The following is a 21,697-nucleotide window of genomic DNA, read 5'->3' as shown; positions in this document are numbered from 1 at the left end:
GCAACCTCGGTGCAAATTGGAAGATCTTCAAACAAAAGTTCCAACTCTATCTCGAAGCCACCGACCTCGAGGCCGCATCGAACGCCAGGAAGATCGCACTATTCCTCTCCACAGCCAAGGACCACGCAGTCCACATCTACAACTCCCTTACATTTGTTGAAGGCGAAGACAAGACGAAATTTAAAACAGTCCTGCTGAAGTTCGATAGACACTGCGACATTGAGCTGAATGAGAGCTTTGAACGGTACGTTTTCCAGCAGAGGCTTCAGGGTAAGGATGAACCTTTTCAATCCTTTTTGACCCATCACCGCATCCTCGCGCAGTCATGTAACTGTGACTCGACCACTGATTCCATGAGCCGGTATCAGATCGTTTTCGGGGTCCACTCCGATTCCCTTCGCCAGCAGCTCCTGAAAGTCAAGCAGCTCACCTTCACCATCGAAACGTGCGTTCTCCACGAACATGCTAACAATCGGTACTCCCACATCAGGGCGGCAGAAACGGCAAAGCTAACTTTCCACAAGGCGGAGCGGGTGCAGGCCATCGCCCAAATGCAGGGCCTAAGTATCGACGAGAGTGGCCATTTTGCGTGCTTTTCCCGAGCCCCTGTGCATGCGCACCACGACCGAGGCGACGGCGAGACCGACGACCAGACTGCGCAGGTGTGTACATCGTTCGACCGCACTGCGCATGTGCGATGGCGCACGGAACGCGCTAACGTTGGTGCCATGACGTGTCTGAATTGTGGCTCCGCCCATTTAAAGCGGCAATGTCCAGCAAAATCACGACGGTGTCTACAGTGTGGCAAGCTTGGCCACTATGCAGCCCTTTGCAGATCTGCTCCACTGCCCAACATCCAGTGATCCGAGCCACGGCGCAGAAGCGTCCGTTTAATACAGCAGGCCATACCAGACTCCGACCCCAACAGATCCTGATGCTGAGTGTCTCAAATCTCCATATCGGGTGGGCATCATTACGAAGCATGCGCTGCCTTTCTCCAAGGCAGTGAAGCACCTTCCGATCCTCAGCGTGGATCCCGACGACGAGTGGTGTGCTGTCCTCACAGTCAACAAGGCTTGGATCCGGTTCCAACTGGACACCGGCGCATTGACGAATCTCATCTTGAAATCCGATCTCGACACCATCTGTGTCAGACCAAGCATTCTTCCACTGGCCTGCCAGCTCCTTGACTACAATGGCAATGCCATAGCTGCCAGTGGCTCATGCCAACTCGGAGTTTCCAATAAGTCATTTAAAGCGACACTGCGATTTGAGATCGTGGGACCTGACAGAGCATCCCTGCTCGGTGCTCGAGCCTGCAAACTCCTGCACCTGGTTCAGCGAGTCCACACCATGTCACCTTCACAGGCGACGGCCTCACCTAATGAGAACTTCCAGGCTGAAATTGATGACATCATCACACAGTACCACAGTGTGTTCAACGGAATGGGCACACTCCCATACCGATACAAAATCCTGCTCAAACCAAACTCCACCCCTGTGATCCACGCACCACATCGGGTGCCGGCACCCCTCAAGGACCGCCTCAAGCAGCAGTTACAGGACCTCCAGAACCAGGGCATCATATCAAAGGTCACAGAACCCACGGACTAGGTCAGCTCCATGGTCTGCGTCAAGAAGCCGTCAGGGGAGCTTTGAATCTGCCTCGACCCCAAGAATCTAAACCGCAACATCATGAGGGAACATTACCCGATACCAAAACGAGAAGAGTTGACCAGCAAGATGGCTCATGCCAAATTCTTTACGAAGCTGGACGCCTCCAAGGGGTTCTAGCAAATACAGCTGGATGCATCCAGTCGTAAGCTGTGCACATTCAGTACCCTGTTCGGTCGCTACTGCTACAACCGGATGCCTTTTGGCATTATCTCTGCCTCAGAGGTATTTCACCGCATCATGGAACAGATGATGGAGGGTATCGAGGGATGCGCGTGTATGTTGACAATGTCATAATCTGGTCCACAACTCCTCAAGAACACATCGATTGCCTCAAGCAGGTCTTCCACAGAATCCATGAGCATGGCCTCCGACTCAACAGGGCCAAGTGCTCGTTCGGTCAATCAGAAATCAAATTCCTTGATGACCACACCTCGCAGCAAGGCGTGCGGCCAGATGCTGACAAGGTTTTGGCGATCAACGCCATGAAGACCCCAGAGGACAAGAAGGCGGTCCTCCGCTTTCAAGGGATGGTCAACTTCCTCGGAAAGTTCATTCCCAACATGGCATCCCACACCACAGCCCTCCGCCATCTCGTCAAAAAGTCGCCGGAATTCCAGTGGCTGCCCGCTCATGAGAACGAATGGCGTGAGCTGAAGGCAAAACTCACCAGAGTATGCGAGCTATGGTGCTCGGTCAACTCCATGAGGGTCACCTGGGGGTCGAGAAATGTCGACACAGAGCTCGGGAGGCAGTCTATTGGCCGGGCATCAGCCTGGTCATTGCCAACATGGTCCTCAACTGACCCACATGTCAGAAATTTCAGCCAGCTCAACCCACAGAAACTCTGCAGCAACATGACATAGTGACCTCCTCATGGTCCAAAGTCAGTGTTGACCTTTTCCACACCAAGGGGCGTGACTATGTCTTCCTGGTCGACTACTTCTCCAATTACCCAGAAGTAGTGAAACTGTCCGACATCATTTCGAAGGCGATGATTAAAGCATGCAAAGAAACGTTTGCCAGACATGGGATACCGCCCACGGTGATGAGTGACAATGGTCCCTGTTTTTACAGCCAGGAATGGTCTGATTTTGCCCGCCTATACAACGTCCGTCACATAACCTCCAGCCCCCACTACCCGCAGTCAAACAGGAAGGCCGAAAAAGGGATCCATATCGTCAAGAGATTACTATGCAAGGCTGCAGACTCAGGCTCCGACTTCAACCTGGCGCTGCTGGCATACAGAGCAACCCCGCTGTCCACTAGGTTGTCTCCAACGCAGATGCTCATGAATCGCATTCTGCGAACCACGGTTCCAGCCATCCATGTTCCAGACCTTGACCACCTCACGGTCATACAAAAGATGCAGCAGTCTCGGGCCCAACAGAATTCAGAATACGACGCTCATGCTACGGATCTCCCCGAGCTGGTCCCAACTGATCGTGTTCGTGTGCGGTTGCCTGACGGCGGCTGGTCCGCCACAGCTGTGGTAGTCAAGCAAGTGGCCCCGAGATCGTTCCTCGTCCGCATGGCTGATGGCTCCTTCCTAGGAGGCAACAGACAAGTTCCACGCCCGCCACCTAACCATAATGTCTCGCCTCACACTATGCTTCCTCCAGACGTGCCCTCCCACGAGGCCACCGATCTACCAGCAATCCTGTCAACCTCTGCGACCACCGCATTGGCGGCGGTCCCGCCTATCCAAGTGCAGGCGCCCCCTGATCCACCGTTGAGGCGGTCAACCAGAATTCGTCGCCCGCCACAAAGACTAAACTTATAGACTGAACCTTTGCACAATTTTGTTACCTCATCGTTTTGACCTCTGTAAATATCGTTTTTACTGTTCCATCTGCCCTATATCTGCACTAGCGACACCTTCCTATGTACATAAGTTCATTTTAGCACATTCTGCATATAGTCATGCACATAGACACATCCACACGCACATGCACCTTAATATTTATTATCTAAACACAAACAATATAAAAAAAGTAGGGGGGGAGATGTTATAATATACATCTATGTATATAATGGAGTGCAGACAGGCAGTGATTGACAAACAGGATGACCAGTAAGCACACAGAACAGAGCAGCCAATCACCAGACAGGACACGACCACTATAAAGCCAGAGGGCACCAGTTTTCCCACGCTCTCTGGACCCAGCCTCTGAGACAGTCAGAGTTTGTGAACTGGCCAGTGCAAACACCATGTGGTAGCTAGTAAGTCTAGTTAGGCTAGTATCAGTTTTCCAGTCAAGTCAGCATAGTGTCAACCCACAGTTGAACATATATAATAGTTTAGGTGTTAAATAAAATCATGTTGCATCTTATCAAGTGTTGGAGGTCTGTCTCTCGCTACACTGCATCAAGTGCAGTCCACACAGTCCCAGCCTACCCAACACATCAGTAGGAATCATGGAAGAGGTTGTAAGGCGGGGGAATGGGATAAAGAACAAAGAACAAAGAACAGCACAGGAACAGGCCCTTAGGCCCTCCAAGCCCGTGCCGACCATGCTTCCGTCTAAAATAAAATCTTCTACACTTCCTGGGTCCGTATCCCTCTATTCCCATCCGACTCATGTATTTGTCAAGATGTCCCTTAAATGTCACTATCGTCCCTGCTTCTACCACCTCCTCCGGCAGTGAGTTCCAGGCACCCACTACCCTCTGCGTAAAAAAACTTGGCTCGTATATCTCCTCTAAACCTTGCCCCTCGCACCTTAAACCTATGCCCCCTAGTAATTGACCCCTTTACCCTGGGGAAAAAGCTCTGACTGTTCACTCTGTCTATGCCCCTCATAATTTTGTAGACCTCTATCAGGTTGCCCCTCAACCTCCGTCGTTCCAGTGAGAACAAACCGAGTTTATTCAACCGCTCCTCATAGCTAATGCCCTCCATACCAGGCAACATCCTGGTAAATCTCTTCAACAACCTCTCTAAAGCCTCCAAATCCTTCTGGTAGTGTGGTGACCAGAATTGAACACTATACTCCAGGTGTGGCCTGGAATGTCTGTGCCACTGCTCAGGCTCCTGGTCGGGGAACGTGCAGGGGATTAGAGTATCCCGTACACTCTGGTCCTGGCGCACACATTGTGTGGTCTCCCATGCCCGCCCGAGCCCACTATCCTGCCCATCTTTGCCCTCCCCCGCACCCTTCTTGTTGGACGAGGACTGGTGTTCAGACCCCTCATCCACCACATCACCCCTCTGCTGCAAGATGTTATTGAGGACTCAGCAGGCCACCACAGCATGGGAGACCGTCCCAGCGCTATAGTGGAGGGCCCCTCCAGAGCGTTCCAGCCACCTGAAATGCATCTTCAGGATGCCGAAGCACCGCTCAATCATGCTTTGTATGCTGCAGGCATCATTATAGCGTGTCTCCGCTTCAATCTGTGGCCTCCGGTTAGGCGTCATCAGCCATAGCAGCAGTGGGTAACCCCTATTGCCCAGGAGAAGCGGTCAGGAAGCGGCAAGTGTGCCAGGATGAAGGCATCATGCTCACGCACACTGCCCGGTTATCAGACGCAGTTGTGCATGATGTGCAGCTCATGGTCACAAACCAGCTGCACGTTCATCGGGTGAAACCCCTTTTGGTTTTTGAAGACTGGCCTGTCATGGGCCAGTGCTCGTAGCAACATGAACCCTGCCGATCACCCCCTGGACCTTGGTCATCTCTGTGATGATGAATACCCTGCGGCCCGGGCATCCTGATGGGCTCAGTGCACATTAAAATGGATGTATTGTGATGACCGGACTTATAAGGGCCAGAATTCTCCGAAATCTGGCCAAGTGTTGACGCCGCGTCAAACCGGCGCGAGCGACGCCGCGTCACCGCTGGCCGCGGTGCACATGCACGAACCAGTACTGGCTGTGTCAGGTCGGCTTTCGGCGCCAGAGCAGCGCACAGCACTCTGGTGACGTTTTAGACACCGAGGAAGGGGAGAATGATTGGGGCTAGAAGCCCGTTGACGCCGGCGTTGCTCGCGTCGGTTTTGACGCCAGCGTCAACGCGCTTCCAGGCCCAGTCATTCTCCCCTTCCTCGGGGTCTAGAAGGTCGCCGAAGTGCTGTCCACTGCTTTGGCACCGAAAGCCGGCCTGACACGGCTGGTACTGGTCTGCGCATCCGTGCCTCGGCCATCTCCGCGCTGGCGCATGTGCGCAGATGCCGTCCCAAACCAGCCCTGGGCAACATGGCGGAGCCCTACAGGGGCCCAGCGCGGAGGAACATAGGCCCCCCCTGGAATGAGCACGCCCGCCAATCGGTAGCCCCCGATCATGGGCCTGGCCACCGTGGAGGCCCCCCCGGAGTCAGATCCTCCGCCCCCCCCACTCGGACGCCCCCCGCAGCCAGAACTCCGAGGTCCCACCGGGTGGGACCATACATAAACCACGCTGGCGGCACTCAGCGAGCACTCGCCTCGTTGAGCGTGGAGAATCAGCACGGGGGCCGCTGGCGATTTTACATGTCTTCAACTTGTAGCCCATTATATCTTGCAGGCCTTGCCATAGTGGTGGGAGTCCGTGTGGCTAGCCTGGGACTTGAGCTTGGTCCGGTACTGTCTTTTGGCATCTTTGATGGATCTCCTTAGATCATATCTGGGTTTCTTGTATAGGTCAGGGTCGCCTGACTTGAACTCATCAGACCTAGACTTCAGCAAGCAGTGGATATCCCCGTTCATCCAGGGATTCCGTTGGGAAACACCGGATTTGCTTCTTTGGCACACAGTCTTCTATACACTTACTAATGAAGTCAGTTACTATAGTGGCGTACTCGTTCAAGCTGGTTGCAGAGTTTTTAAATACTGACCAGTGCACTGACTCGAAGCAGTCCTGTAGGAGATCATCCGATTCCTCAGACCAACATTGCACGACTTTCTTTGATGGATTCTCCCGCTTCAGTTTTTGCTTATAAATTGGGAGCAGGAGCACAGCCTCATGGTCAGATTTGCCAAACTGTGGGCGAACGATAGAGTGGTAGGCATGTTTGATATTTGTGTAGCAGTGGTCCAGGATGTTTGGGTCTCTAGTGGAACAGGTGATGTGTTGGTGGTAACTTGGTAGTACGCTCCTGACCTTGGCCTGATTGAAGTCCCCAGCCACAATGAACAAGACGTCGGGATATTTTGTTTCAAGGTTATTTGTGGTGTTGTATATTTCGTCTAGCGCGATTTTCACATCCGCATGGGATGGGATATAAACTGCCATCAGGATAACGGAGCTGAACTCCCGCGGAAGGTAGTAGGGGCGGCATTTTAGCGTCAGGTATTTTATGTCCGGGGAGCAAAAACTCACCAGTGTTGCTATACCTAGGAAACAGAAGGTGTTGATTAGGAGGCAGACACCACCCACTCTAGCCTTACCTGAGGCTGCCATACGGTCCTTTCAGTGGATTGAGAAGCCTTCTGGTTGTAGGGCACAGTCCGGTGAAACAGGAGTGAGCCATATCTCCGTGAAACAGAGCACACAGCAGCCCCTCAGATCTCTTTGAAAAGTGAGTCTGGCTTTAAGTGGGGGCAAGACTGTGTGGGTAGACAGTGGACAAGCTGTCCACTGGATTAAATGTGGCCCTCTAACTTCAAACCGTATAGTGGCAGCATTAAAATCTACCCATAATCTGTGCAGTAATTATTTTTGCTGAAGCACATTTGCAAATTTGTGAGAAAATGTGAAATGTTTGGCTTAGTGAGTTAGAAACACTTTTATTTTAATAGACACCACAGCAGACATAATAATGTAAGAAAAACATCCTATCAAATGTTTTTTCAATGTTGAAATATTGCATGTATTTAATAAACATTAATGGAAAGAAAATTTAGCAGTTTCATCTTCCTTTCATGGGATGCGGTCATCACTGGCAAGACCAACATTTGTTGCCCCCCTTCTGCAATTGCCCTCGAATGGTTTTCTGGCCTCTTTCAGAGGGCTATTATTATGACCCCCTCAGGGGCCAAACCCTATATCAGGGGTGGGCAAACTTTTCCGTGCAAGGGCCGCATTCAGAAATTCACAATTCACAAAGGGCCGCATAGTATATTAAGTAAAATAATTACTTCACCCGGTTATGATTCTGGGCGCCTCATATAGAACATAGAACAGTACAGCACAGAACAGGCCCTTCGGCCCTCGACGTTGTGCCAAGCAATGATCACCCTACTCAAGTCAACGTATCCACCCTATGCCAGTAAGTAACCCAACAGCACCCCCACCCATTAACCTTTAAAAAAAAAATTTTTTTTTAAAAATTTTTTTTTTTTTTTTTTAATGACTTGATGGGCCGCAGAAATACCTTTGGCGGGCCGCATGCGGCCCGCGGGCCGTAGTTTGCCCACCCCTGCCCTATATTGTATACGGCTCCCCTCCTACACGATGGAGTACGAACACCCCGGGTGATTGGGGGGGGGGGGGGGGGGGTTGGTGGAGCCTTCCCCCTAATTGGGAGGAACCTCACAGGATATAAACCTCGACCTGGGGGCGAGGGCTATTTGGCAGTTCAGGTCAGCACCCAGCCGGCACCATTTTGTATGGCGTCACCGCTGCAGGTCGTCGCCATGCGCATCCACAAACCCGGTAATTCTCCGGCTGTTTATATCGGGAAGGCTGTGCGTTTTACGTGGTGCGGCTGCTAGCCCCTCACCGGGTAGAGGATCGGTGCTTGGGCCTCGCCGGTTTTTCCAAGGTAAAACGCCACGGATCCTCCGGACATAGCCCCAAAATCGGAGAATCCAGCCCCTTATGTTTAGCTACCACAGCCATTAGGAGTCACCCACATTTCTGTGGGCCTGGGTTCACATGCAGGCCAGATGAAAAGATGGCAAACATTACTGAGACAAGCTTTATATTCCAGGATTTATTAACTGAACTTCAATTTTGCCAACTGCCGTTGTGTGATGTAGGCCGGGATTCTCCGACCCTGCGCTGGGTTGTAGAGTCTCCTGGGGGGATGCAAGAATTGGCCCCGCCACCCCGACGCTGGTATCTCGATTCTCCCCTGCCGATTCTTGGGTGCCCACGGGATTCCTGCCGCGCCAGTTGAGGGCCGTTGAAATCGGCCCCCCGCGATTCTCCGGGCCCCAATGGGCTGAGCGGCTGCCGAGTTTGGCCATGTTCCGCCGGCATGGGTTACTCAGGTCCCTGACGGCGGGACCTGGAAGGTGTGTCTGCGGGGGCCATCCTGGAGGGTGGGGCGGGGATCCGACCCGGGGGGGAGGGGCCCCCACGGTGGCATGGCCCGCGATCGGGACCTACCAATTGGCAGGCGGGCTGGTTCCGTGGGGGCCTATGTTCCTCCGCGCCGGGCCCTGTAGGAACCCTATTGGCCCGGGGCCGCCGCGGAAAAGGGAACCCCCGTGCATGCGCGGAATCACGCCGGCTGTAGAGTGCATGCGCGGAATCACGCCGGCCGTTCCGCTCATGCGCGAACTCGCGCCGGCTGTTCCGCGCCGGCTGCAGCTGTGGGGACCACTCCGGCGACGACCTAGCCCCCTAGGAAGGGGAGCATTCCCAATTATCGGGCACTGTTGATGCCGAGTGGGTTGGCGCCGCTTTTCACGCCGGCAAGGGGACATAGCCCCGTTATTGGAAAATCCCGCAGACGAACTTTCACCTCCAAAGCATCATCCTGAATCTCTAGGTTACTTATCTAGTATTACCACTTCACCGCCGATTACCCAAGTATCAAACTTTAAATATACAATGCTTGAAGTAAGATATTTTTTGTCATGACCTATATAATCCATATCTATGACTACTCTGTTTTACAGGCCAGAATGTGTATTCAATGCGAGTGGAACTGATCAAGTTTTTCGAAAATTCTTTCCTAAGTGGACGGCGATCGATTCGTCAAGTTATCACCAGTATGTGCATTAAAACGTGATCAATTGATCTGAAATATATCATTGTGTAATCTTTAATTGATCAACTTAATATGGCTCCTTTGATGTTTTTTTTACCAGGGGTTTGATGAGTTATTTTTATAATGGGAAGGAATTATTGAGTAAGAAACTTAGCCCTAATCAAGATGTAGACTTCACTATAGATGGCACATTGGAAAATTATGCAGAATATGAAAACAAACTGTTCATTTTAGTGAGGGATAAAGACATATTGTTATTCTTTGCCATTATATAAATTAGATTAATTTTGCAGATTTAAAAAAAATCCTTCTGTGCTCATGTACTGCACATCAACATGATTTGGAATAAAAGTGAACAAGCTGAGTGATATAATGGCACGATAACACAGAGGTTAGCACTGTGGCTTCACAGCACCAGGGTCCCAGGTCAATTCCCGGCTTGGGTTACTGCCTGTGTGGAGTCTGCACGTTCTCCCCGTGTCTGCGTAGGTTTCCACTGGGTACTCCGGTTTCCTCCCACAATTCCCAAAAGACGTGCATGTTATGTGAATTGGACATTCTGAATTTTCCCTCAGTGTACCCGAATAGCTGCTGGAATGTGGTGACTAGGGACTTTTCACAATAACTTCATTGCAGTGTTAACATAAGCCTACTTGTGACAATAAAAAGATTATTATTATAATATCATAAATCAATTCATGAGGCAGATTAAGTTTGAGAGTGAAACGAGAATTGTTTATTAATGTAGTACAAATCTAGTGTCCCTCTGGACACTAAGGAGAGAGTTCAAGGCTCTATTGTTTAATATCATATATAATTACTATGTTAAGTTTGTAAAGGCAAGGGGAAGGATTCTCCGTCCAATGACGAGGAATCGCGAATTGCGTTTGGGCAGAGTCGCGAGTCAACCGAAAATTGTAGTCGGCACTGGGCGCCTATCGGAATGTTCCGGCGCCTTGATAGAGGCCTGAATGCGGTCCACACCACGTGCCAGCATGGGCATGCAAATTGTACAGTAATGGCATATCATTAACTGGTCTGACATGGTATTCTTTAGCCTCCTGCCAGGCGGAAGTGACAACACCATGGTTCACTTATGGTCTTTAAAATCAGGAAACAGGCACAATGACTGATGAGCGAGAAAGAGGAGGTAAGCAAATTACCAAAGGTGCAAAGGTGGGCTGCCAGTCATGCCAAGGGGGCGTCTGCCAGAGCTGTGGGGAATAGCGCGGGGTGAGCAGGGGATGGGCTATGGGGTTGGGATGTCCTCCCAGGTCCAGGGTGTCCGGGCACATTAGTGTACAATTTGCATGCCCATGCTGGCGCGTGCCATGGACCACATTCACGCTGCTATTAAGGCGCTGGAATATGGCATTCCGATGGGCACCCAGTGCCGACTACAATTTTCGGCTGACACGCAACTCTCCGCCCAATCGCAATTCGCGATTCCTCATCATTGGATGGAGAATCCCTCCCCTTGCCTTTACAAACTTAACACTGCTCAAAATGGAAGATGAGCCATGCCAAGCGGCAGCAATTCTCCAGCTCAAAAAGATAGCAGAGGCAACAACATTAGCCGGGATAGAAAAGACTTGGAGATGGCGAGCATGAGATGGCAGCAATGCCCCAGCCACACCTGAGCAAGGCGGGCCGCCAGGCTGCACGCAGAGCGCCACCCCTCAGACCAGCAGATGGAGGAAATTTCTCACTTAAGGAGGCCATTATGATTGACATGAGGGCAATGGTGAAGGTTGCTGTGGAGAAGGCACTGATCACCTAACAGGCAGCCCAGGAAAAGGCAATGAGGCATCTGGAGACGCAGGATGCTATAATCAAAGAGCTGGAGAAAGCCTTGACCGATCAGCGTGAACGGATCACTACATTAGAAACAGAAGTAGCAAGGTTGGTGGCGAGACAAGAGACACTAAAGGAGAAGGCCAAGGACCAAGAAAATCTGTCATGATGCCAGAATCTCTGCATAGTGGGCCTACTGGAGAGGACCGAGGGCAGGAACCCTACGGAGTATGTGGCCCAAATGCTGGGGAACCTGGTGGGACGAGACAGCTTCTCAAAACCACCAGTAATAGACAGCCCACCGGTCACTCCGGCCAAAGTTCAAAGCCAGGGAACAGCCGAGGGACATCATTGAAAAGCTACAATGGTACCAAAACTGGGAAAGAATCTTGAATGGGTCATGCAGACAAAATCCTGCAACTAAGAGGGACACCCAATCTGGGTGTACCAAGACATTGGGGAATATCTGGCCAAGGGTGAGCAGAGTTTAACAGGCCCAAGCCAGCCCCTTATATGAAAAATGCAAAATTTGTAGTGCTGTACCCAGCCAAGCTCTGGGGGACTTTCCAGGGCATGGATACTATTTCACTGCACTGATAGACGCGAACAAATTCATTCAGAAACATGGGATGGGACGACAGCAACAAAACCAGCGTCGAGCCAGATGCCCCAACTGGGGCAATGTGAAACTGTTTTGCGCGGGACTGTACTACCTCGCTTTGAATGGTAGAACTAAGACTCAAAAGGGAGGGGGCAAGAGCAACATATCGCAGGAGGAGGTGGAGAGGAGGTGGGGAGGGGGTGGGGGGGTGGGGATAAAGAAACACAGAAGTTAGGGGAGATGTATAGAACGGCCCCAGGACGGGGAGCCACCACACTAGCGGGTAAGCTAGCTCCAGGAAGTATGAACAAATGGGAGGGGGGGGGCGTGGCATGTCTCCCGTCAGGGGAAGGATGTCTGGTGACGGGGGGGGAGACCACCATAGACGGGGGGGTTAGTGGGGATGAAACGGGGAGAGGAAAGGACTGGGGGGAAGACTTGGGGGGGCACTAGTATAGAAAAATGGGGGGGAGGGGAGAAGATAGAAACACTTATGGGGACAACAGAGGCCGGGGTGGGGGGGGGGGTACTAGGGGAGGGTACAGATCACACATGGCAGCAAGGATCAGAGAGGCACCGTGTGGTGAATGTAACTTAGTAATTCACACTGGACATGGGTTTTTCTGTAGGGGTCTGGTGGACGGGTTCGGGCAGGGGAGTAAATGGGGAGTTCGGGGAGCTGGTGGGGGGGACTGACAATGGGAGTAGCCCTGGAGGAGGCGGGGCCGGGCAGGGCGAAAGTGCGGGCTTTCTGCGGGTTTCCTGCGCTGGGAGATGGTGGGGGCGGGGTCGGGGCTGAGAAGCGTGGGTCGTTGCTGGCTGTTTTATTTTCCCGCGCAAGAGCTGGGGTGGGGTGGGGGGGGGGGGGGGGGGGGGGGGGGGGGTGGGAGGACCCGTTGACGGGCACGATGGAGGAGGTGTAGTCCCACGTGGGGAGGAGTCGGAGGTAGGGCGGGAGTCGCCGGGGTCAGCAGAAGTTAGCTGGCTCACGGGAATGCTATGGAGGGAGGGGCGCGGCTAGGAGGAGTCCTAGCCTTGGGGGGGGGGGGGGGGGTACCGGGTTGCTGCTGAAACGGTCAGGAAGGAGCTGGAGGACGCAGTGGGTGCTGGAGGGGGGGAGTTGCCGCCGTGGGAAACTGGCAGAGCGGGGGACGCTGGCCGGTGGTGGGCAAGGGACGGGGTATGGCTAATCGGCAGGGGAGGGGGGCAGGGAGCCCTCTGATCCGGCTGATAACCTGGAATGTGAGGGGGCTGAATGGGCCGGTCAAACGGGCCCGGGTATTTGCGCACCTGAAGGGGCTGAAGGCGGATGTGGCCATGCTCCAGGAGACACACCTGAGAGTGGTGGACCAGTTTCGGCTGAGGAAGGGATGGGTGGGCCAAGTATTTCACTCAGGGCTGGATGACAAGAGTAGGGGGGTGGCGATCCTGGTGGGGAAGAAGGTGTCGTTTGAGGCGTTAAATGTGGTGGCTGACAGTGGCGGGAGATATGTGATGGTGAGTGGTAAGCTGCAGGGGGAGCGGGATGGTGTTGGTGAATGTTTACGCCCCAAATTGGGACGATGCGCGGTTTATGCGGCGTATGTTAGGCCGCATTCCGGACCTGGAGGTGGGGGGCCTGATCATGGGGGGGGACTTCAACACGGTACTGGATCCCCCATTGGATCGATCCAAGTCCCGGACGGATAGGAGGCCGGTGGCAGCCAAGGTGTTGAGGGGATTTATGGACCAGATGTGGGGGGTGGATCCCTGGAGGTTTGCGAGGCCAAGGGCTAGGGAATACTCGTATTTCTCCCACGTACATAAGGCCTACTCGAGGATTGATTTTTTTGTCCTGACCAGGGGGTTGGTTTCGAGGGTGGAGGGTGTGGAATGCTCTGCCATTGCCATTTCAGATCATGCCCCGCACTTGGTGGACCTCGGGCTGGGGGAAGAGAGGGACCAACGTCCGCTCTGGCGCTTGGAGGTGGGGCTGCTGGCAGATGAGGAGGTGGCCGAGAGGGTTCGGGGGTGTATCGAGAGGTACCTTGAGGCCAATGACAATGGGGAGGTCCGAGTGGGGATGGTCTGGGAGGCATTGAAGGCGGTGATGAGGGGGGAACTGATCTCCATCCGAACCCATAGGGAGAGGGGGGAGCAGAGGGAGAGGGAGAGACTGATAGGGGAGATGGTGCGGGTGGATAGGAGATATGCGGAGTCTCCAGAGGAGGGATTGCTGGGGGAGAGGCATAGCCTTCAGGCCAGATTCGACCTATTGACTACCAGAAAGGCGGAAGCTCAGTGGAGGAAAGCACATGGGGCGGTGTATGAATATGGGGAGAAGGCGAGCAGGATGCTGGCACACTAGCTCCGAAAGCGGGACGCGGCCAGGGAGATTGGGGGAGTGACGGATAAGGCTGGGAAGGTGGTGCGGAGGGGAGTAGATGTTAATGGGGTCTTCAGAGACTTCTATGGGGAACTGTACCGGTCAGAACCCCCGGTGGAGGGGGGTGGAATGGGGCGCTTCTTGGACAAGCTGCGTTTCCCGAGGGTGGAGGAGGAGCAGGTATAGGGACTGGAGGCGCCGATCGAGCTGGAGGAGGTGGTCAAAGGGATAGGGAGCATGCAGTCGGGGAAGGCGCCGGGGCCGGACGGGTTTCCGGCGGAATTTTATAAAAGGTATTTGGACCTGTTGGGCCCCCTGTTGGTCCGGACCTTTAACGAGGCGGTGGGGGGGGGGGGGGGGGGGGCTTTTCCCCCAACTATGTCACGGGCGCTGATTTCCTTGATCCTGAAGCGGGACAAGGACCCTCTGCAGTGCGGGTCATATAGGACGATTTCGCTGCTAAACGCCGACGCTAAGCTGCTGGCAAAGAACCTGGCCACTAGAATAGAGGATTGCGTGCCCGGGGTCATTCATGAGGACCAGACGGGGTTTGTGAAGGGAAGGCAGTTGAATACGAACGTGCGAAGGCTCCTCAATGTCATTATGATGCCGGCCATGGAAGGGGAGGCGGAGATAGTGGTGGCATTGGATGCGGAGAAGGCCTTTGATAGGGTTGAGTGGGAGTATTTGTGGGAGGTGTTGGAGAGGTTTGGGTTTGGGGAGGGGTTTATCCGGTGGGTGAGGCTGCTCTACGAGGCCCCGATGGTGAGTGTAGCCACAAATAGGAGGAGGTCGGAGTACTTTCGGCTGTACCGGGGGACGAGACAGGGGTGCCCCCTGTCCCCCTTGCTCTTCGCGTTGGCGATTGAGCCCCTGGCCATGGTATTGAGGGAATCAGGGAACTGGAGCGGTCTGGTGCGGGGTGGGGAGGAGCATCGAGTATCGCTGTATGCGGACGACCTGTTGCTGTATGTGGCGGACCCGGTGGTGGGGATGCCGGAGGTGATGAGGCTTCTTAGTGAATTCGGGGGTTTCTCGGGGTATAAGTTGAACCTGGGCAAGAGTGAGTTGTTTGTGGTGCATCCGGGGGATCAAGAGGAGGGGATTCCACTGAAGCAGGCAGGGAAGAGCTTCAGGTACCTAGGGTCCAGGTGGTTGGGAGCTGGGGGGCCCTGCACAAGCTCAACCTCACAAGGTTGGTGGAGCAGATGGAGGAGGAGTTTAAGTGGTGGGATATGTTACCGCTGTCACTGGCTGGAGGGTGCAGTCCGTTAAGATGACGGTGCTCCCGAGGTCTTTGTTCCTGTTCCAGTGTCTCCCCATCCTTATCCCGAAGGCCTTTTTTAGGAGGGTCAACAGGAGTATCACGGGATTTGTGTGGGCGCATGGGACTCCGAGGGTGAGAAGAATGTTCCTGGAATGGGGCAGGGATAGGGGGGGGGGCTGGCGTTACCCAACCTCTGTGGGTACTATTGGGCTGTCAACGCAGTGATGGTGCGTAAGTGGGTAATGGACGAGGAAGGGGCAGCATGGAAGAGGATGGAGGCGGCGTCATGTGTGGGCACGAGCCTGGAGGCGCTGGTAACGGCGCCGTTGCCACTCCCTCCAATGAGGTATACCACGAGCCCGGTGGTGGCGGCTACCCTCAAAATTTGGGGGCAATGGAGACGGCATAGGGGAGAAGTGGGGGGCTCGATGGAGGCCCCGATACGGGGAAACCATCGGTTTGTCCCAGGGAGCATTGATGGCGGATTTCTGGGCTGGCACAGGTCAGGGGTTAGGAGGTTGAGGGACCTGTTTGTGGAGGGGAGGTTCGCGAGCTTGGGGGAGTTAGAGGGGAAGTTTGGGCTCCCCCCGGGGAACATGTTTAGGTACATGCAGGTGAGGGCGTTTGCCAGGCAGCAGGTGGAGGTGTTCCCCTTGCTGCCCCCACGAGGGGTGCGGGATCGGTTGCTCTCGGGGGTGTGGGTTGGAGGAGGGAGGATTTCGGACATATACCGGGTAATGCAGGAGGTAGACGAGGCCTCGGTGGAGGAACTGAAGGGTAAATGGGAAGAGGAGCTGGGTGAGGAGATTGAGGAGGGGATGTGGGCGGATGCCCTGGAGAGAGTGAATTCCTCCTCTTCCTGTGCGAGGCTTAACCTCATACAGTTCAAGGTGCTTCATCGGGCCCACATGACTGGGATGAGGATGAGTAGGTTTTTCGGGGGCGAGGACAGGTGTGCTAGGTGCTCGGGGAGCCCAGCGAACCACGCACATATGTTTTGGGCGTGCCCAGCGCTGGGGGAGTTTTGGAAGGGGGTAGCAAGGAGGGTGTCGAGGGTGATGGGACTCAGGGTCAAGCCAGGCTGGGGACTCGCAATTTTTGGGGTTCCAGTGGAGCCGGGAGTGCAGGAGGCGAAAGAGGCCAGTGTTCTGGCCTTTGCGTCCCTAGGAGCCCGGCGGAGGATCTTGCTCCAATGGAAGGATGCAAGGCCTCCAAGCGTGGAGGCCTGGATCAATGATATGACGGGGTTCATTAAATTGGAGAAGGTGAAATTTGCCCTGAGGGGATCAGTACAAGGGTTCTTTAGGCGGTGGCAGCCTTTCCTGGACTTCCTGGCGGAACGGTAGGGAAATAGGCCGGCAGCAGCAGCAACCCGGGGGGGGGGGGGGGGGGCGGGGAGTGGGGGGTAGGGAGGGAGGGAGGGGGCGTTTTGGATCGGAGGGAGGGAGAACTGTGTACATGGGTTTGTGGGATGTGGCGGGTGCTATCTCTTTCCCTTTTGTTGTTTGGGTGTTCTTTTGTTCTTTTTTTTTCTTCTTTTGTTTGTAGTTGCTTTTGAAGTTGGGTGGGTATTGTTCTTGGGGTATTACCGCGGTTGTTTTGTTAATAGAATTGAGATGTTTATATTTTGTAAAAATTTCAATAAAAATTATTTTAAAAAAAGTAATTCACACTGTATTTACCAATACCATTGTAAGCGCAGTAGCGCTATCCAACCACTAGGGGGAGTAGCTCTGGGAATGCTCAGGAGTTTGTATCGGGCTCCATCCTTGGCTCCACCCACGACTCCTCCCCCTGGACTTGCTGGATAAATACCCTTGTCCAGAGCCAGCCTGCAGTTCATCGAGAGTTCAACGGGTAACAGGCTGGCTCTGTAGTAAGTAGATTAAAACCACTGTTCATATCTTAAAGCACGTGTCTAGTGAATTGATGGTTCCATCACACTGCAACCAGCCACTTTGGAGGGCCTCTAAATGAACCCCGGAGTGCAGGAGCGCACCCACATGCTGTACACATAGTTGCCAGCCTTCCCGTGACCGTGGCCATCTTGACTGGTCCCCTAACAAAGGGAATCCTTGGAGTTCAGGGTCGCATCCACAAGGTAAGGATAGTTGATGCTGTGGGGGGGAGACACAGAGAAACCTCCCCCATCAGAATAGTTGCCTGGAACATCAGTGGACTTAATGGCCTAGTGAAAAGATCCAGAGTCCTCAACCACCTGAAAAGTATGAAAGCTGACATAATCTTCCTCCAAGAATTCTAACTGAGGGAGAAGGACCGACTGCGGATAAGAAAGAGTTGGGTGGGACAAACGTAACATTCATGTTACGGGACGAGAGCTAGGGTGGGGGTGGTCATACTGCTCAATAAGAGGACTGTGTTTACAGCGACAAGGACAGTTAAGGACCCAGGGGGACGGTAGGTCATGGTTAGTGGTGTACTGGATGGGGCACGAGTAAATATTTTCGCTCCCAACTGCGGCGATGCAGACTTCATTAAAAAGACCATGGTGGACTCAATCGTAACATACTGCACAAGCCCGCTCCTCTCCCCCCGGTACTACCCGCCAATTTATCCCTCCTACTCTCCCGCAAAGAAGTCAATAAATGGTTGCCACCTCCGGGCGAACCCCTGTACAGATCCCCTCAAGACGAAATTTTTTCCATACCCAGGAAACTCGACATGTCCGCAAGCCACAACTCAGTCTTCAGGGGCTTTGAGTCCCTCCACGCCAATAGTATTCGTCGCCGGGCTATCAGGGAAGCAAAGGCCAAAACATCGGCCTCTTTCTCCCCCTGGACTCCCGGGTCTTCCGAAACCCCAAAAATTGCCACCCCTGGACCCATCGCCACCCTTGTTTTTAGCAACCGGGACATGACGCCCGCAAATCCCTCCCAGTACCCCCTAAGCTTAGGGCTTGCCCAAAACATGTGAACGTGGTTCGCTGGTCCTCCCGCTCACCTAGCGCATTTGTCCTCTATCCCAAAGAATTTGCTCATCCGAGCCACCGTCATGTGGGCCCGGTGAACGACCTTAAATTGAATCAGCCCGAGCCTGGCACATGTCGCGGTCGAATTTACCCTACTCAGGGCCTCTGCCCTGTGGCCCGTCCTCCATTTCCCCGCCTAGCTCCTCCTCCCATTTAAGTTTCAGTTCCTCCGTCTGGGACCCTTCCTCCCTCATGAGCACCTTATAAATATCAGAGACTCTACCCTCCCCTTCTTGCCCCCTAGAGACTATTCTGTCTTGGATCCCCATTGGCGGGAGGCATGGGAAAGATGGGACCTGTCTACGAACAAAGTCCCGCAACTGTAGGTACCTAAAATCATTTCCCCTTACCAGCCCAAATTTCTCCTCCAAGCTCCTCAAACTCGCAAAGCTCCCTTCCAGGAACATATCGGCCACCCTTCCCACCCCCGCCCGGCGCCATGCTCGAAACCCCCCATCCATACTCCCGGGGGCAAACCGATGGTTGTCGCAGATTGGCGCCCAAACCGACCCCCCCGTCTCCCCTACATGCCTCCTCCACTGGCCCCATATCCGCAGGGTCGCCACCACTACCGGGCTGGTGGAGTACCTGGCCGGCGGCAGCGGTAGAGGAGCCGTGACCAGGGCTGCCAAGCTGGAGCCCCTGCACGAAGCCGCCTCCACCCGCTCCCAGATAGACCCCGTACCCACTATCCACTTCCTTATCATAGCGATGTTGGCCACCCAGTAATAATTAATCAGACTCGGCAAAGCCAGCCCTCCCTCGCTGCGGTTCCTCTCCAGCATCGCCTTCGTCACCCGTGGGGATTTTCCCGCCCAGACAAAGCTCATGATCATCCTGTTAACTCTTTTGAAGAAGGACTGTGGGACAAAGATCGGGAGGCACTGAAAAACAAACAGTAATCTAGGGAGGATTGTCATCTTTACAGTCTGCACCCTCCCTGCCAGCGACAGCGGGAGTGCATCCCATCTCCGAAACTCTCCCTTCATTTGCTCCACCACCCTGGCCAAATTTAACTTGTGCAGCCTGCCCCAGTCTCGTGCCACCTGGATTCCCAAATACCGGAAATTTTCCTCAACCAGCCTAAACGGTAGCCCTCTCAATCTGTTCTCCTGGCCCCTTGCCTGTACCACAAACATTTCACTCTTGGCCGTATTTAATTTGTATCCTGAAATCTGGCCGAACCTCCTCAACATTCCCAGTATACTTCCCATCCCAGCCACTGGGTCCGACACGTACAGGAGCAGGTCATCTGTGTAAAGAGAGACCCTATGTTCTACCCCGCCCCTCACCATCCCCTTCCATCCCTCTGCGGCTCTCAGCACAATCGCCAGCGGTTCTATGGCCAGCACAAACAGCAGCAGGGAGAGCGGGCAGCCCTGTCTGGTCCCTCGGTACAGCCTAAAGTACTCCGGCACTTCTCTGTTAGTCCTGACACTGGCCTTCGGGGCCTGATATAATAATTTGATCCAATCCACCAGTCCCTCCCTGAACCCAAACCGTCCGAGCACCTCCCATAGATAGTCCCACTCCACCCGGTCAAAGGCCTTCTCGGCGTCCATCGCCACCACTACCTCGACCTCCCTGCCCGCCGGGGGCATCATTATCACATTAAGTAATCTTCTCAGGTTGGCTGCCAGCTGCCTACCTTTCACGAACCCAGTTTGGTCCTCCCCAATCACCTCCGGTACGCAGTCCTCCATTCTAACCGCCAGTACCTTTGCCAGGAGCTTGGCGTCAACATTAATCAGGGAGATTGGCCTGTAGGACCCGCACGCCTCTGGGTCTTTACCCCGCTTCAAGAAGTCCCGGAATACCTTATTCAATCCTGCCGGGTCCTCCACTTTGAGCCCCTCCCCATCCATCACTCTACTTATTTCCTTGGCCGCCTCCCTCTTCCTAAGTTGCTGCGCTAACAGTCTGCTAGCCTTTTCCCCATGCTCGTACACCACGCCCCTCGCCTTCCTAAGCTGTTCCACGGCCCTACTCGTGGATAGTGCCCCCAGTTCTGCCTGTAGTCTCTGTCTCTGCCTCTCCCTGAGTAAAACCTCCCCCGGGGACTCCACGTGCTCTTCATCTATCTGACCCATTTCCCTGACCAATCTATCCATCTCTGCCCTGTCTGCCTTGGCTCTGTGGGCCCCAATTGAAATCAGCTCCCCCCGCACTACTGCCTTTAGCGCCTCCCACAGGGTCGCCGCTGAGACCTTTCCCGTGTCATTCACCTGCAGGTAATTTCGCATACACCTCCGAAGCCTCTCACTAGATCCCCTCCTCCGACAGTAGTCCGATGTCTAGCCTCCATTGCGGGCGTTGGTAGCTCCCCCCCCCCCCCCCCCCCCCCCCCCCCCCCCCCCGATCTGCAGGTCTATCCAGTGCGGGGCATGGTCTGAGATAGTAATTGCCGAATATTCCGTGTTCTTTACCTCCCCTATACAATCCCTGCTTAGTACGAAGAAATCTCTCCTAGAATATACTTCTTCTGGACGTACGAGTAAACGAGTAGCCCCTTCCTGTCGGCTGTCTGACTCTCCAGGGGTCCACTGCCCCCATTTGCTCCATAAACCCTTTCAGCTCCCTTGCCATTGCTGGGTGTCTACCCGTTCTGAGGGCACGACCGATCCAAAGCCGGGTCAAGGACCATGTTAAAGTCCCCCCCCATTATAGCCTGCGAGAGTCCACCAGCACCACTCTTCTCCCCTCCGTCTGCCCCCCGTACCATCAGGTATCTGCCCCCCCTGTCTGCGGCTATGCCCTCCGCCTCAAATTGCACCCACTTGTTGATCATGATTGCCACCCCCCTGGACTTCAAGTCCAAGTCCGAGTGGTAGACCTGGCTAATCCAGCCCTTCCTTAGCCTTGTCTGGTCAGACACTTTCAGATGTGTCTCCTGCAACATAATTACGTCCGCCCTCAGAGCCCGCAAGTGCGCGAACACCCGCGCCCTCTTAACCGGCCCATTCAGTCCCCTGACATTCCAGGTGATCAGCCTGGTCGGGGGGGCACAACCCAGCCCCCCCCCCCCCCCCCCCCCCCCCCCCCCCGCCCCACGCTGGTCAGCCATAGCCTTTCTCGGGCCGGCCCCCGGCCCGTGCGTCGCGCCATTCCTGGCCCGCCCGTTGGCTGCCTCCACCCTCGACCTCCTTTCCA

At 54.2% G+C, this 21,697-nt stretch overlaps 1 protein-coding gene across 1 annotated transcript in view; it reads left to right on the top strand.

Annotated features, from left to right (window-relative positions):
- LOC119953484 (cation channel sperm-associated protein subunit delta-like) overlaps window positions 1-21,697 on the top strand; it is a 760,311-nt gene that overhangs the window by 326,612 nt on the left and 412,002 nt on the right. The window contains exon 10 of the mRNA XM_038777815.1: window positions 9,440-9,532. Within this exon, the coding sequence (XP_038633743.1) occupies window positions 9,440-9,532 (93 nt within the window). The remainder of the gene's footprint in view (window positions 1-9,439; window positions 9,533-21,697) is intronic.

This window comes from Scyliorhinus canicula, chromosome 18, assembly GCF_902713615.1.
Source record: "Scyliorhinus canicula chromosome 18, sScyCan1.1, whole genome shotgun sequence".
NCBI lineage: Eukaryota > Metazoa > Chordata > Chondrichthyes > Carcharhiniformes > Scyliorhinidae > Scyliorhinus > Scyliorhinus canicula.
Note: the sequence above shows the minus strand (reverse complement) of the source record. Positions and strands in the feature narration are given on the sequence as shown.